Raw genomic sequence first — 17,970 nt, forward strand, 5'->3', positions numbered from 1 at the left:
AAACACTGAATTTTAGTGCTATTTTATTTCACCATAAGCATCTTGTTTAAAAGAAGTTGTATCAGAATAAGAAACAGAGAGCTGGAATAAAAGACTGCCTTTTCCCTTCAGCAATGTCTAGGCTCCTATTCAAATATGGTCTTTTTATCAGGGCAAAGGTAAAGAAAGGAGTTAATATATTGATTGGTATGCTGATGTTGTACAAAGCGAAAAAAGTTGAACACACACTGCTTAAACATAGATAACATATTGGACTGTAATAATGTTCATTGTCTAATTGTGGCAATTGCCCTCGATTCCTAGACACGTTGGTCATGGTACTCACCGCTACCGATGCAGATGAGCCGAATAACTTGAACTCGATCATCGCTTTCAAGATTGTAAGACAGGAACCTTCAGACTCACCAATGTTCATCATCAACAGAAAGAATGGAGAAATCCGAACAATGAATAATTTCCTAGACCGAGAGGTAATTCTTCATCTTTAAAAGGTTTTCATTCAAAAGGATATGGTTCTAAAAGTAAGGATACTTAAGAGAAAGGAAAACTAAAAGAATGTGTTCAAATTTTGCATATTTTTATGGTATTTATTTATTTATTGGGGAGCCTGTGGTCATGTGCATGCTATGATATGCTTGTAAAGGTCAGAGGACAACTTCTAAGAGTTGCTTCTCTCTTTCCATCTTATAAGGTGTCTCTCAAGTTGTCAGGCTTTGTGGTAACTACATTTACCTGCTGAGCCATCTCACTAGCCCTATTTTTACATCAACACTTTAATTTAAATGTTTTTATGCACAAGATATTTTGATTATCTTCTTTTCTCTCCTCTAACTCCTCCTAGATTCCTCTCCTCCCTACCCACCCAATTTCATTCTCTCTCTCTCTCTCTCTCTCTCTCTCTCTCTCTCTCTCTCTCTCTCTCTCTCTCTCTCTCAAACAACCATCAAAACAAATAAAAAATACAAGATAAAATATTAAAATAAAAAATTCACATACACACACAAAAAAAGGAGTCTGTTTGGTGTTCACCAACTACTCCTGGACATAGGCCCTGCCCTGATGTGTAGTTGACATATCTAGTGGCATTCCACTGGAGAAAACTGTTTCCTCTTTCCCAGTGGATATCAGTTGCAAGTAGCTTCTTGGTTAAGTTTGTGTCCACTTTACCTCAGTGCTGAGATTTTTGGAATTTTTGTGGCCCTCCACAATCACAGGGGATTCTGGGACCATGAAGAGATGTACTGAAGTTATAACCATAAATTGGAATTATTATGTTTGTGCACAAGTCAAAGGAAGGTTCTATAATTTTCACTAACTTTTAAAAGTGGAGGCACCACTGAATAGAATAAAAAATAGAAACATCATTAGTGACTCCATTACCCACCTCTTTATTTGCATTGGGTACTCAGTGGATCTTTGCTCATGCTATGTATCTTTGACGAAGCATGTCTCTCTCATCTTGAACATTCTGGCCTGCCTCATCCTTTAGAGACTTCTTCTCCCTCTGGACATACAATGAGTAAGAAATGAAGTCTTTAACAAAACTGTTGCTTCTTTGAGATTATGCTAGGGAAGCATCACTGGAAATGGACATGACAAATTCCATACTGAGTGATGTGAGATCTTCGGATTTTCACCTCTGTTACTTTGTCTTCTATCATGGATTTGTGTAAATGTTGAGCCAGTGTTTTAAAAGACCTCTGCATAAGACCAGCTGTCTATGCCTAGTGTGCCATAGCCTGTAATGTGTCTTTTTCAGCAATATAGCCAGTATTCTCTTGTCGTGAGAGGCTCAGACCGTGATGGTGGAGCAGACGGCATGTCTGCCGAATGCGAGTGCAACATCAGAATCCTGGACGTCAATGACAACATCCCATACTTGGAGCAGTCATCTGTAAGCATTTGTTCAATTACATTTATTGCCTTCCAATTCTTATAGGAACCCATTCAGTTGTCAGGTGTACTTGCTACATTTGCTGTTTACAACACCAGTGTAGACACACACTTTCTCTTAAATTGCCTCCTACAGTAGGAAAAGTGGATTTGAACAATGAAGTATGCAATTGTAAGTGAGGATGTTGTATCTGAACAGTTAACTGTAAACAAGCAGCGGACATCCTGGTACAGGCACTCTGCCCCACTTTGCTCTGATATTTTACCTCTTGTTTCAGTATGACATCAGCATTCAAGAAAACGAACTGCACTCACAGCTGATGCAGATCAGAGTCATTGATCTGGATGAGGAGTTCTCAGACAACTGGAAGGCAGTCATTTTTTTCATCTCTGGAAATGAAGGAAATTGGTTTGAAATAGAAATGAACGAAAGAACAAATGTAGGAATTCTAAAGGTTGTCAAGGTATGGCATAATTATCCTAAGTAATTTGTTTTGCTGGTCTTTTCTTTTTCAAAACATCAAAGTTACATTGGTATTAATATTATATGAACGAGTCTATGAAATAATAAAAATTACAATGCTTTAAAATTATATAAAATACAAAAGTCTTTAATATAAATATATATGCTTATATTGCTTCAGGAAAATAAGTATTAAAAATTTGAAACTTTTTATCAATACAGTCCTCCAAAGATCGCATGAGGGGAAAGCATTTCCAAATAAGAGGGCTTTGAACAACAAAGTATGATTAAAGTATAATCTTTAAAGTTAAGGTTTTGTTTGTATTTATTTAAAGATTTATTTTTATCATTTTTAATTACATGTATGTGTGCCTATATCTGTGTGGGATATGTGCACATGAGCATAATGCCCTCAGAAGCCAGAGGCATCACATCCTCTTGAGCTGAAGTTATGTGTAATTGTGAGCCGCCCAGTGTTGGTCCTAGAAACTGAACCCTGGCCATCTGCAAGAGCAGTATGTGCTCTTAACCAGTCTGCCATCTCGCCAGCCCAAAGTCAATAATTAAACTTTTTTTTTTCCAAGACAGGGTTTCTCTGTGTAACAGTCCTGACTGTCCTAGAACTTGATTTGTAGACCAGGCTGGCCTCGAACTCACAGAGATCTGCCTCCCAAGTGCCGAGATTAAAGGCGTGTGTCACCGCCACCTAATAATTAAACAATAATTTAAAAAGCAAATTTAACATGAACTTTAAGAATCTGCCCATGCCAACACTGAGTCATTAACATTCTGCTTTAAGACTATTCATCAAATAAATTAAAAGTTATTATTTTTCCTGGATGATTAAATTAAATCATTGTAATTTTCCAGCATGCTTTTATGGAAATAAACTGTGACAATTGTAGAATTATAGAACCTTCATCCTCCCATCTCACTGTGTCTGTTGGCCAAGGCTTATTTTATTTCTCCTCTGAGTCAACTGTCCACCATATTTACATGCAGTGAAATGTCCTCTGAGATGTAAAGTGAAAACCTGACTTCTGAGAAGGTGATAGTAATGTTTTCACCCTGTGGTACAAGACTCTAGGACAAATGTCTTAAGTCTTCAATAATTCTTCATGATTGTATGTGATGCACAAAATATGAATCATTCGTGGTACAATCAATCCCTCTTCATCTTCTTTCTTTCATCCTGCCTATAGGAGCCCTTCCATTCCCTGGGGATTCTGCCTATTAGTGTAGACCCAGGGTTCCCCTAGCTCTGTCACTCTGGTTTCTCTAGACTTACCCTTAGTCCTGCTGCAGTCTGCTGTTTAGAAAAATCCTATGAAGCAGATTTCCAACGGACTCAGTCTCTTCCTTCAGGGAGTGTGGGCTTATGCCTTCCATGTCCCTTAAAATTTCATTCACTGGGACTATTGCTTCCATTTGCTTAAAACCATTTCCAGATGTTTCTGTCATCTCTTCCAGCACCCCTTGCAGATTATGTTATATCAAATCCATATTGTAGACAAAAAGATGGAGGCTCAGACAACATGCATCTTACCCTAAATTCATTGCTAGTAAATGGCACCAACACTTAAATCTAGGTTTCCTTATCTGTTAAGTTAATTATTTTTCTGAAATATTATCTAGAACTGGATGCGAGGGAAATTAATTTCTAATCTATTTCCCTACAATTTTATGTTACTCTAAAAATTATTCATCTTATTTGTTCTTAATACCTCTACATAAAAACTAGGATAGTTATCCCAAATATGATAGCATACATTAAACCCTTTACTATAATTATAGAGAAGTAATACGAGTATGGTGTGTATACATATGCATATATATTTATGCAATACACACATATATGCTATAATTGGTATTTTAAGTTGCAAATAAAACTAATTCTTTCCTATGAAATTTTAGATGAACAGGAGAGCTCATTGTATGAATATTTTTATTTAAACTACTCATAGATATTAGAAAAATATATTTGGTACATGGAGAATACATCAGCTATTTGGCAAATTTTATGAATTGTGGTTTTGGATATCAACTTTCATAAGAAAACTTACTGCTTGATTATTTAAAGTATAAAATAATTTTTAGAACATATTGAAGAAAAAAGATTTATTCATATATATACATTTATACACACACATATATGTATGTATATATACACTGACATTCAAAAAGTCACACTAAAGTGAATTTTTAAAAATACTTTTTCAGGGATAAAACTAGTTAAATGATCTGTGATATATTTGACTTATATTTTGTTATAAAAAGAGCTACTTTCTCAGAAACGTGCTAACATAAATTGTCTCTGCACTGCAAATAAATGAATTGGATCATATGTTGAGTTTAAGTATTTAACTTCTTTGGTGAAAAATTAAGATTCATGTCCTATGCTTTCAATCTTTTCAAGAAAAGATCCAGAGCAACTCAATCTTTTTCCCTTACTTATATTTGCATGTGTACATCTTGAACTAAATACCCAACAGGTAAGATTAGACTAGGTAAATCGTGTGGATTTATGTTCAATTTTATAACTGAAACAAGAATGTAATAAATTACTTTGACTATTCTCAAAGGATTTCTCTGTCCTCTGAAATGTTTTCTTACAGTAAAACTAATTCTTTCTGTGTTTTCTAGCCCCTAGATTATGAAGCCATGAAGAATCTGCAACTTAGTATTGGTGTTCGAAATGTAGCTGAATTCCATCAGTCAATTATTTCTCAATACAGACTCACAGCAACTATGATCACTGTGACTGTGATAAATGTAATTGAGGGCTCGGTGTTCCGGCCAGGTTCAAAGACATTTGTAGTAAACAGTAAAATGGGAGCAAATTACAAAGTGGGAGACTTTGTAGCTACCGACCTGGACACGGGTCTACAGTCAACAAATGTTAGGTAAGAATGACGTTTTCCAACTAAAGTCATAATCTTAGAGGATCATGAGACGGGAAGAAGCAATCTTAAGGGAGAGGGAAGGCAGGGTAATGGAGTGCATGTGACATGTGACATGGAAGTAAGAACTATGGGAGGGTGGGAACCAGCAGAGGAGGGCAGGAGGTCTGAGGTGGGCAAAGGGAAGAAGGATGCATGAGAACAAAGTGTGTGACACGTACGTATGAAAAGATACAATAAATCCATTATTTTGTATACTAACTAGCCTTAAAAATAATGTTACAAAGTCTCTTTTTAAAAGATAGCTTTAGTTTCTATTGTATTCTTTGAATACAGATATGTAATGGGAAGTAACCCGGCTGACCTCCTGGCTGTTGGCTCAAGAACAGGCATAATCACTTTAAGAAACAGAGTTACTATGGAACAATACCAAATGCTTAATGGGAGATATGAAGGAACAATACTATCAATAGATGGTAAGAAAACAATTTAATTTTGTTAATTTGGATAAGGGCTTGTCTATCTTGTTGACAAACTAGTGGAAACCCATGAACTGTGGACTGATAGTTATGGAGCCCCCATAGGGCTAGAATAGGCCCTCTGGATATGGGAGACAGTTGTTTAGTGTGAACTGTTTGGGGGGGCACCCAGGCAGGGGGATCGGGATTCATCCCTGATGCATGGATGGGCTTTTTGGAGCCCAGTGCCAAGGATGTGACACCTTGCACAGCCTTGGTGCAGTGGGGGAGGGGCTTGGACCTGCCTCAGCTGAGTGTACCAGGCTCTGCTGACTCCCCATGGGAGACCTTGATTTGGAAAATGTGGGGATTGGGGGGTGGGTTGGGAGGGGAACTAGGGTGTGGGGAGAAGGAAAAGGGGGATATGTGGTTGGTATGTAAAGTGAATAGAAAATTTCTTAATAAAATAATGAAAAAAAAAGAATCTTTGCAACAAACTTCCACTAGAGTATGTCCTAAAGTCTTCACTGCAGAGGTTTAAACCTCATATTTAAAGAGTTGGAGTACTATAAACACTGGCCACACAGAATCTGAATAGACCTGTCTTTATGGGCACAGCCCTAAATCCCAGTCTGTTAACTTAACATCCTAACATTTTCTTTAATTACAAAATAAACATATTTCTATTCTTCCCCCCCCCCATGAAATCAATTTTACTTCCTTCCAGGGGAGACCAAATATTCTCAGATAATTTAAAAATTACTATCCTATTGTAAAGAAATCCCCCTTTCAATAAAAGTTGTCATGTTGAACACTGTAAACTCAAACTGTGAGTAGCAAGGAGCTAAGACCGTGAAGAATGTAGTGAGACTGGGTGGCTGTCACGTCCCCTCATCTACTGATTATTGAATCTTATAGAAGCCATCGCACCCATCTATACCCCAGTTTTCTGCAAAATGGGTCAATAACAATATATGCTGATAATGATAAAAATAGCAAAGCATGTAACAATAGCATGAACATCACTGGATGAATGAGGATAGCCTTTGAGGTCAGATAAGCAGACTTAGAACTATGCCTGTTGCACATCTCCAGAGATTTCATTTCTTTTATTCAGAAAGTATTATTGAGTCTTAACTAAATAAGTGCCAGCCTTTGTGCCAGGCTCTAGGGCTCTGACCTTGAAAGTAAGACTCAGGGTTTTGCAATAGCACAAACCAAGCTCAACTCATTTCCTTGTTCCTATCTGATAATCCCACTTCCAATAATCTTTGGGAATGTGCTAAATATAGAAGGCTGGTTGCACAGAGATGCTAACACAGCACTGACTTCACCAGGTACTACTGAAAGCAATAGCCGCAGGTAACTGATTTCCTAATCATAGTCCATTTGCTACAAAATAGTGTACCCAACAGGAACTATGTTAATCAAATGTGTACTTAAAGCATGAAAGAGTGCATAAAAAACAACCCTCAAATCCCATTCAAGTAGGATGAACCATAAGATCATACCAGTGTACCATAGATAAGTATCTTGAGCCCTATCCCTAAGGACAACTGATCATGAAAGAATCTACAAAGTTATCCTTGTGTACTGATGCTATGGGTTAGCTTCTGGTTGTGACTCACATCTGTCTGTGTTTTATTCAACTTAGATGTAATATCAAACTTGCAACACTATAAACTATGCAGTAGACCATATTGCTGGTGATAATGATTAGGTTAGTTATAATGCAATCATTGATTGGCTTAAAAACCGAGTAGAAGAACTAAGGAGAGAGACTGATTGGTGAGAGTCTCCAGAACCCCCACAAAAAGCTGGGCATGTCGGTGGACACTTGTGATCTCAATGACAATGGGGAGGTCACGCCTGAGACTGAGTCTTTTGCTGGCCAGTCAGCCCAGCCTTTACTCTGGGAGTTTCAGGCCCCTGAGGATCCACAAGTGAGGTTGTCCCCCATCCACACACAATCACACATGCATGACAGCCACACAGACTGACTGGAAAGCTACTGAGTTGACGTGACTAAAGACAGGAACAAGCTGAGGTGGGAAAAGAAAGGGGTTCTGGATTTCTGACAATTCCTAGGCTGTGTACAGATGACTATTTCCACTGTGAACCTTGTTACAGATAGTCTCCAAAGGACCTGCACCGGAACAGTCATCATTGATCTTAATGGCTCTGGCTGGGTGACAAGCACAGATCAAAATACAGAAGATGGAGGCAGTACAGGAGGTGGAGGCAGTACAGGAGGTGGAGGCAGTACAGGAGGTGGAGGCAGTACAGGAGGTGGAGGCAGTACAGGAGGTGGCACAAGTGGAAATACTTCCACTGAGCAAACTACAGGATCATGGGACAATGGCGGCAGTGGCGGAAATGGCGGCACTGGAGATGATACCTACGATAATGGTGACGGTAACCGTCAAAGAGTCCCTGGAGACAACGTTCACTTTGGTCCTGCCGGGATCGGACTGCTCATCATGGGGTTCTTAGTCCTAGGATGTAAGTACTTCAACACTTATTTTGACATGGGCCTCTCAAAAAAGATGGGAAAAGAAATAAGATTTTTTATTCTTTGAATTCTTACATTATGTAGTTATCCAGAAATGTTTGTGCCAGGTATTGAATTTACTGGGAGGAAAAAAACTGCATATAAAAAGCCAAGAGCATGAAAGGCATGGCATTGAAATAGATAACTCCCATGGTGAAGAAATAAAGGTTGTGCCTGACTGTGCTGTGGGATAATGCTCTTGTACACTGGTTTAATAAAATGCTGATTGGCCGGTAGCCAGGCAGGAAGTATAGACAGGGCAAGCAGACTAAGAGAATTCTGGAAAGAGGAAGGGCCCAGGAGTCCCCAGCCAGACACAGAGGAATCAAGATGACAAGGCAGAACTGAGAAAAGGTACTAAGCCACATGACTAAACATAGATAAGAATTATGAGTTAATTTAAGTGTAAGAGCTAGTCAGTAATAAGCCTGAGCTAATGGCCAAGCAGTTATAAGTAATATTAAGCCTCTGAGTGATAATATTATGCCAGGCTGGACCCAAGAAACCTTCTGCCTACAACTGTGTAGTAAGGAATCAGTCTAGGAAGTCAGGCTGAATCCTGAGGGATCTCAGGCAATGCAGGGCTGCAAAATTTACTGAAAAGAACCAAATAGGACAAGTGCTCAACTTAACAATATATATCTTCTAAGGATTACCTAACCATTCCGAGTTTTGCTGTTCTTGCAAAATAATTACCACTGCTTCCCTCACAACACCACTAGTTGATGGAAAGCTGCTACAGGTAAAGTCTATGGCACATCCTGGGGCCACTACAGGAGCCTTAGTCATGGACAGAAATACAAACATAGAGTCTAATGGATGTTTCAGGTGAACTTTAACATTGCCCTGGATTATGATGGAAACCAGTGGAAATGGGGTAGTATCTTGAAGCTTACACAATGTCATTAAGTTAACACAAATGTTGACATTTACAACTATGTATGGCCGCACACATCTGCCATCCAGGGAGTTAGGAGGTTGAGGCAGGAGGATCATTAGTTTGAAACAAACCTGAGATATATGCAGCAAAACTCCAAATAAACAAATACAAAAACTGAAAATTGCCCTTTTCAAGTGTAGAATCATAAAATCCTGGTAGTAAAATATGTCTCACATATTTAATTAATTATTCACAAAATGTACATTGAGATAACTCATATACAAAATTTTTAAATATTTTTTCTGCCTTCATTTCTCTCATTTCAAAAAATATATACTTATTTTTACTTTAGGTATATGAGTGTTTTGCCTACATGTATGAAAACTTTATTAACCATGTGGGCCTGGTGCCTGCAGAGGCCATGGAGGGTGCCAGGAATCCCTTGGAACTAAAACTATAGGTGGTTGTGAGGCGCCATGTGTGCCTGGTAACAGAACCTGGGGCCTCTGCAAGAGCTCTTAACCACTGAGCCCCCTCCCCAAATACTCTTCTTTTCTCTTAATGAGTAAAAAGCTACAAACGGATACTGCTTCACTAGGTTTTCTCTGACTTTAACTCACCTTCGGAAACATTTCATTGACATAGATCCATCTAAACCACGGGAAATTTGGTCACGCTGAAGAGAACAGTTTAAAGTTGAGCACTTTCTCTAGAATTTGAAATACACTTCAAAAAATGAACATTCTGGGTTAAGTAACAGAAATTCATCCCTACTGGCTCATAATAAATAGAAGTAAGGACCAGGAAAAGTTCCTGAGAACTTTATGAATGAGAAAGATAATGAATTGAAAAATACACTTTAGCCAGGTGGTGGCCGAGCACACCTTTAATCCCAGCACTCGGGAGGCAGAGGCAGGCGGATCTCTGTGAGTTCAAGGCCAGCCTGGGCTACAGAGTGACATCCAGGAAAGGCGCAAAGATACACAGAGAAACTCTGTCTCGAAAAACCAAAAGAAAAAAGAAAAAAAAAGAAAAACACATTGTTTCATCAAAATGAACCAAATAAAGAGAGATGTGAGCATGCGGACTGGAATGAGAACTCCACAGGAGCACAAATCATCTTCTGCAATTTGTAGTCAACTCTTCGTTCTATTAAAAGCAAACTAATACCTAAGAGCTGATGGGGACCACTCCAAGTAATAGCTAACTTTCAGTTTCAGTTTCCTTAATACCAGTGTCCAATATCAGACAGTATGGCTCATAAAGGCTTTCAATGTTATACATAAGCCTTTGGGTTAATAACTCTCCTCTCAGCTTTACAGATTTCCAAAAAGAGCAAAACTCATCAAATTCTTTGCCTTCTCTCTTTTTCCTATCCTCCATCCACTCCTCCCTCTGTCCTTCTCTGTTTCCTTCTACTATTTACACATCCTTTCTTTCTATCCACTCTTTCAAAATGATCTAGCAAGATTCTCTGACCATAGTAAACATGTGAGTGAAAGCCTCAAACAGATTAGGAAGAAAAGACATTGCTAAAGTGATAGTCTATATTTATGTGAGAAATGTTTAAAGAAAAGATGTCTCTGTGGTGAAAAACAATAACCTTCATGAAGATAATTGAGTAATTAAACAAGATTTCCCCTTAAAATAGAGAAAGAAAAATGTATGAAAATGGAAAAGTAAGTAGAGGCTTGAAAGATCAAAAGTGATGCCTGAATTAACTTCCTTTAGTCTCTGTTGTCCTCTAAGTAGTGATAGGGAAAAGAATCAACATTTTAATCATATGATTTTATCTGTAATTTTAATACTATGAAACAAATTAAAATTCACTACGGTCTGGTGGTTCCAAGCTCATGCTTATTTGGGTGTCTGATTATTATTAATTTGTTGTCCTGGCATTTAAAATAGTAATTTTAAATTCAGACAGCTCAGGAGTTCTCATCTAACGATTGAAAATCAGATTGTTCTCTTTTAACACAGCCCACTACTAACCCCTTACCACTCTCTCTTCCTCAGTGGTCCCATTCTTGTTGCTCTGCTGTGATTGTGGAGGTGCCCCTGGTGGTGGAGCTGGCTTTGAGCCTGTTCCAGAATGTTCTGATGGAGCAATTCACACATGGGCAGTAGAAGGCCCACAGCCTGAACCCCACGATGTAAGTGCTAATCTGTAAGAATGGGATTTGGGGACTCACAAAAACCCAGTCTCCAGACATGCCCTAAAATGGTGGAAATCATTCAGTCTACACTATTCTTGGTTCTTGGGTAGTGAATGAGGAAAGGAAGAGGAGCAGGAGGTACATCAAGACTCCATAGAAGTCACCAGGGAAGGCTTAAACATGAGATTCAACTTTCAAGTAGAATTCGGAAGCTTCCTACATAGTATTCTTTCAGGAATTCTGTGATAATTTTAGAATAAGACTATATTCCAGCAGAGAAAGAAAAGCCTCGTTACTAATAGGAAAATGTTGTCTCTTGTCTTTTAGGGTATAACTACTATCTGTGTGCCACAAATGCCACCTGGTAATGCCAATATTATAGAGTGTATTGACAACTCAGGTAAGCAAAAGAGGATGACTCAGTTTTGTCTTCTTTTGTTTTGTTTACTTTACTTATAATTTTTACAGAGAAAAATACATTTTTTTGGCAGAAGTATAAACACTGACCTATTAAAACATTTGTCTAAATTCTTAAATTGAAAGCAAATAGACAAAACACTTTTAAAACCTTCCAAAGCCCTCAGCTAAGGTTGTGTACACATGGGGAATTTCTCCTTGCATGGTATTAAGACTGGATATCTACAACTCATCTTGAACCAATGTCTGGAGTAATTCCCAAGCAGAAACCAGGAAGCTACTACTGTAATAAAAAGAACAAGTAAAATAACTTCTTCTGTCAATAGAAATAGTCTTACTACTTTATATTTTTAACAGTAAATGTTACTTATTTCTTTAGTTTTCTTTTAATCTTTTGAGCAATTATTACTTTTTTAAGACTTAATTATTTTTATTTTATGTATATGAGTGTTTGCCTACTTGTATATCTGTGCACAATGTGTGTGTAATGCCCTCAGAGGCCAGAAGAGGACATTAGATCCTTTGGAGCTATAGTTAGTTGTGAGTTGCTATGTGGGTGCTAGGAACCAAACCCAGGTCCTCTGCAAGAGCAGCCAGTGTTTTTAGCCAATGTGCCACCTCTCCAGCCCCTATATAATTACTTTTCTACTTTGAATGCTATAAAATGCATCAGACATAGGAATGTTTCTATTTTGTAGAATTTGATTCAATAGTCTGCATATCTCCTGTACAATAGATCACTAGTCCCATTTCTCATCATGTGTTCATTTTTGTTAGTGTTGCCAATATCTCCTCATGCAGAAAATAGAAACTCACTGGATCACATCTGCCCCATTAGTCTGCCAGAGACCCATCAATTCATCAAAATCATCAATATTTATTTATGCATTGGTTCTTTCATTAAGTCTATGAATTTTCACACAAGTCCTAAAGTAGCATGGAAGGCATCAAGATAATTGGAATATGAAAAGTACTTTTCCCTCAAACTCAAATTAAAATGCTGTGCCATGGGGCAGGCATCCTATTGTTTCTTTCTTTCTTTCTTTCTTTCTTTCTTTCTTTCTTTCTTTCTTTCTTTCTTTTTTTTTCTTGTATTTGTGGGGGGTTTTGGTTTTTGGGGGTTTTTTGCATTTTTTTTTTCGAGACAGGGTTTCTCTGTGTAGTTTTGGATTTCGCTCTGTAGAAAAGGCTGGCCTCGAACTCACAGAGATCTGCCTGGCTCTGCCTCCCGAGTGCTGGGATTAAAGGCGTGCACCACCCCCCCCCCCGGCTGTTGTTTTTTTGTTGTAGTTGTTTTGTTTCTTTCTTATTATTATTAAGAAATATTTTATTCATTTTACATACCAATCACAGATCCCCCTCTCTTCCCTCCTCCCACCTCCTTCCCTCCCCAACCCACCCCCCATTCCCTCCTCCAACAAGGTAAGGCCTCCCATGGGGAGTCAGCAGAGCCTGGTCCATTCAGTTGAGGCAGGTCCAAGTCCCTCCCCCTGCACCAAGGCTGTGCAAGGTGTCCCACCATAGGTAGTGGGCTCCAAAAAGCCAGCTCAGCACGCATCCTATTGTGAATTCCCCGCTTCTGTCCACCTTTTATTTCACTCCCTCAAGCATGTGGCATGCTTCTTCCCACTTCTCACATCCAAGCGCTTATTCAAGATATTTCCAGAAGCCTTTCTTCTCATTATTAACTATGACCTCTTTTGGAAACCCAGTGGCCCTTACTCCTTCTACAGGATGCCATGTGCATCCAGGAATGCATTGTGGGTATATTGGTACCATTATTATATTTAACTTTTAGAAATAGAGCTACATAACTCAACTTAATGCAGTTTGAGATCAAACTATTCAGCCCACAAATTTTTACTATTTCATTTCACTTCTATCAGTGCCTCACATAGAAAAGATGTCAACAGATGATAAAATTAGCAAACTTACTTGTTGCTAGAGTTTTCCTGCCTGGCCCACATTCATGACAAATCTCTCTCACCTGCCAGTCCCACAGCCACTCAGACCCGACCAAGTAAACACAGAGACTTATATTGGTTACAAACTGTATGGCCATGGCAGGCTTCTTGCTAACTGTTCTTACAGCTTAAATTAATCCATTTCTATTAATCTATACCTTGCCACATGGCTCGTGGCTTACCGGCATCTTTACATGCTGTTTCTCATCGTGGCGGCTGGCAGTGTATCTCTGACTCAGCCTTCCACTTCCCAGCTTTATTCTCCTCCTTGTCCCGCCTACACTTCCTGCCTAGCCAATGGCCAATCAGTGTTTTATTTATTGACTATTTAGCAACACATTTGCCATACAGAACATCCCACAGCACTTCCCCCTTTTTTTTTTCAAAAAGGAAGGTTTTAACCTTAACAAAGTAAAATTACATATAATTTGGGAATTTGGGCATAGCTTCTCTTACTACTTCCTGCTGGAGGGGGGCGCTGTATCTTATGGGGACACAAAGAAAATTTTAGAATTATGGAATAGTCCATGAGGGTGTATCTTTGAGCCAGTTGCCTTTAAACCATTCTGGATGTTGGATCATCTGGGCCATGGTGTCATCGGAGACCTTTCAGGGGGTCTTGGCTGGTCAAACCTGAAGTATCTTAATCTTGAACAAATCCATAGCCTCTGGCTTTCTGTGGGAACAAAAGCAAAGACTCTTTTCCAAAGTAACATATCCTTATATCCAAATTTTGAAGTCAAGGTATCTTTAAAATATACATATTGGTTTAACTCAGCTTCATTTACAATCAAATATCTCTCTGCAGTTAAGAATCCCAAAGACAATACAATCCAGATTCTCTGTGTAATATTCATCTTTAGGTGACTTATTTTTTATAATAATTTTACTGTTTCTTAAAGACTTTATTTTTTCAAACTATGTATTTGTTTATATAACTGTATATATCACCTTTTTTGTCCCTTTCAAGCCTGTGTATATTTTACACACATTGTAAACTATTACATCTGAATCTGTCTTATTGTGAATCTATTGCTTTAAACTGCAGCAGCTGTGGCTGCTGGCTCCGCCCACCTCAGCTTCCCAACATGGCTACATTTACCACCAGCTCTGGGAGCTATGGTGGGTCTATGCTTTTATCCAAGCAGTGTGTAGTCCAGAAACCTTTTTTTTGTTTTGTACCTGCAAAGGCTAAATCCACCATGCAGCTTAATGTGCCACTTGCAGAGGCCTCATTCCTGCCATACTGCAGGTGGAGCGCGCTCGCCAGGAACCCGCCAGTAGCTCAAACAGGCAGCTGCCGTTCATTTGAGAGAGACAATTAGGAAGCTGTTTTTAGCTCCATTTTAGAATCCTTTTTCTCAGTTTTTAGGTGGAAACTCTTGCCACCACGTTGGACGCCACTTATTAGTATTGTTTTTATTAATAATAATTTTAAAATAATATAATTATCCATTTTTTGTGCATCATCTTCTTCTCTTCCCTGCTCATAAATACAACCTTGAATAGAGAAACTATACGTGAGAGCAAGTTAGCTTTTAGCTTACACTATACTAAAAAAATCAAATTTGATGTGTTCAATGCTTTTAGGAGTTTATACAAATGAGTATTGTGGCAGAGAAATGCAAGATCTGGGAGGAGGAGAAAGAACTACGGGATTTGAACTGATGGATGGAGTTAAAACATCAGCGGCACCTGAGATATGCCAAGAATATTCAGGAACGTTAAGAAGAAATTCAATGAGAGAATGTAGAGACGGAGGTCTCAATATGAATTTCATGGAAAGTTACTTCTGTCAGGTAAGGCTTTTAGCCACAGCTTTTCTCTCTATCCACCATATTCCAAGCTTTCACCGACTCCCCGGAGGGCCTCGACAGCAATCTAATCTTCATGCCCAACAGCCCCTGCTTGATGCTGAATGTTTCTGAAGCTCTGACTGGAGAGCAATTTACTCCTCCACTTAAACACTGCCAGTGGCTCTCTTTTGTCTCTAGTACAGAGTCCTAAATCACGGTTCAGGTGCCACCTTAGAGCTCCATCCACCCCTCAGCATCAGCTGACTTGCCTTATTCGCTGCCGACTGCTCGCCTCGAACCTCTGGTTATTCTGGTCCACTCTGGGATGCTGTGTGTTGTTGTTGCTGTTTGTTTGTGTTTCTCATCCCTCCTCTCTCATACATTTCTTCCCACCTTTCAAGATTCGGTTCACAGAAGCTTTAGCAGTGAACTCTCTCATCCAGAACAGGAGCCACATTTATTCCACACTTTGTTGTGTTTTCTTTTTAACACAGTCTATAAAATTTATCGTTGCTAAAAGTTTGTTAGTTCGTGTGTCTACTATTTTTAATTCCAACCCATGAAGTATTTACATGATATTGCCAAGTAAAACCTGAATCCAGAATCAAATTGTTCTGTTTTACAAAAAAAAATCAAAACTAGTATCCAGAATCACTGCACCACCTTGCCTAAGTGAAAGAAAACATAATCTTTCGTGAACCTGTCAACTGTAAATACCCCTTTGGACCAAACACGGTTCCTCCCGCTAACTTTTTTGTGCACGCTATTTTTATTTCCCTCCTTCTAAATAGACATATGTGAATTTTTGTATGTGATTTTTGTGTTCAAAGTGCACTATTTTAAGCAAGTTCATCTAAAGAAAATTTTAAAGATCAAAATGTACTGTAATTATAGCTAAAATAACTTCGAACTAAATTCCTTCAAGCACCTATGAAATCGTGTTTAAAGTAATTCTAGTGAATATTAGAATTTAGATACATTCAGCTCTAAAAAACGTTGTTACTGTTTGTTTTATTTTTCTCTTTCCTGTACGAATTCAGAAAGCTTATGCTTATGCGGATGAAGATGAAGGACGCCCATCCAACGACTGTTTGCTCATCTATGACATTGAAGGTGTAGGTTCCCCTGCAGGCTCCGTGGGCTGTTGCAGCTTCATTGGAGAAGATTTAGATGAGAGCTTCCTGGATACCTTGGGGCCCAAGTTTAAGAAGTTGGCCGACATCAGCCTGGGAAAAGATATAGACTCATATCAAGGTCCCGAGCCTTCTTGGCCTCCTCAGAGCACTGAACCAGTGTGCCCCCAGCAAACAGAGCCCCTTACTAGTGGACACCCACCCATCTCCCCACATTTTGGCACTACCACAGTAATTTCTGAGAACACCTACCCCTCTGGCCCTGGTGTACAGCATCCTATGCAGATTCCTGACCCTCTAGGCTATGGTAATGTCACTGTGATGGAGTCATATGCCACTTCTGGCACTCTGAAGCCCTCTGTCCACTTTCATGATAACCGACAGGCTTCAAATGTGGTGGTGACAGAGAGGGTGGTGGGCCCCATCTCTGGTGCTGATTTGCATGGGATGTTAGAGATACCCGACTTAAGAGATGGATCAAATGTCATAGTGACAGAAAGGGTAATAGCCCCAGGCTCAAGTCTACCCACCTCTCTGACCATTCCCAACCCTAGAGAGTCTTCAAACGTGGTTGTGACAGAAAGAGTGATCCAACCAACTTCCACCATGATGGGCAACCTGAGTATGTCCCCTGAGTTATCAAATGCCCACAACGTGATTGTGACAGAGAGGGTGGTTTCTGGTGGCGGTGTAAGTGGAATTAGTGGCACCGCTGGGATAGGTGGTGGCATTGGAGGTATAGGCAGCAGCGGCCTGGTGAGCACAACCATAGGTGCTAGTGGCGGGGGTCTGAGCGGGGCTGGCGGTGGCACTGGGCTGAGCAGCTTTAGTGGAGGCGGGGGCCTGAGCAGCATGGGTGGGACAGCCACTATCGGCCACATGAGGAGTTCTTCTGACCATCACTTTAGCCAGACAGTAGGATCTGCCTCCCCTAGCATGGCTCGAAGTCGAATAACGAAGTATAGTACGGTACAGTATACCAAGTAGTCAGGGTCCCAGAGTACTGTTCACCATCATCACTGTGATTTACATTCGACTCCTGCCCCCCAAATCTAACAGTACAAATTATGATGCAGAGCAGGTTACAGGAGACCTGGAGAGTAAGGTGAGGGGCCACAATGAGAACAACAAATGGCAACATCGCAAGGCGGGATCGCTCCCTAGCACTGGTAAAACTTTTCTTGCGTTAACACTAATGAAATAATGACGGTGAACTTGAGGCACAGTCTTATTTGTGGCTATGTGGTCTACAGGGTTGGTTTTTGCTTGGTTATTTGTTTAATCTGTGTGCCCTGTAGGCTATCACCAGCATGTTGAATAAATAAAATGTGGTTATGAAAAGCATTGCCTTTAAACGGG

The 17,970-nt window shown here is 39.5% G+C and overlaps 1 protein-coding gene across 2 annotated transcripts in view; it reads left to right on the forward strand.

Annotated features, from left to right (window-relative positions):
- The window catches only part of Dsg1 (desmoglein 1), a 32,569-nt gene extending 14,971 nt beyond the window's left edge, over positions 1-17,598 (forward strand). Inside the window, exons 6-16 of one of the 2 annotated variants that reach the window (XM_059246465.1) lie at positions 304-470; positions 1,760-1,894; positions 2,172-2,357; positions 5,000-5,259; positions 5,593-5,732; positions 7,845-7,985; positions 8,019-8,216; positions 11,162-11,298; positions 11,629-11,701; positions 15,273-15,481; positions 16,519-17,598. In XM_059246465.1, coding sequence (XP_059102448.1) covers positions 304-470; positions 1,760-1,894; positions 2,172-2,357; positions 5,000-5,259; positions 5,593-5,732; positions 7,845-7,985; positions 8,019-8,216; positions 11,162-11,298; positions 11,629-11,701; positions 15,273-15,481; positions 16,519-17,598 — 2,726 coding nt within the window. Of the gene's footprint in view, positions 1-303; positions 471-1,759; positions 1,895-2,171; positions 2,358-4,999; positions 5,260-5,592; positions 5,733-7,844; positions 8,217-11,161; positions 11,299-11,628; positions 11,702-15,272; positions 15,482-16,518 lie in introns of both variants that reach the window. The other variant, XM_059246463.1, reaches the window with a different exon arrangement.
- Positions 17,599-17,970: the final 372 nt, after the last annotated feature.

This window comes from Peromyscus eremicus, chromosome 19 (assembly GCF_949786415.1).
Source record: "Peromyscus eremicus chromosome 19, PerEre_H2_v1, whole genome shotgun sequence".
Taxonomy (NCBI): Eukaryota; Metazoa; Chordata; class Mammalia; order Rodentia; family Cricetidae; genus Peromyscus; species Peromyscus eremicus.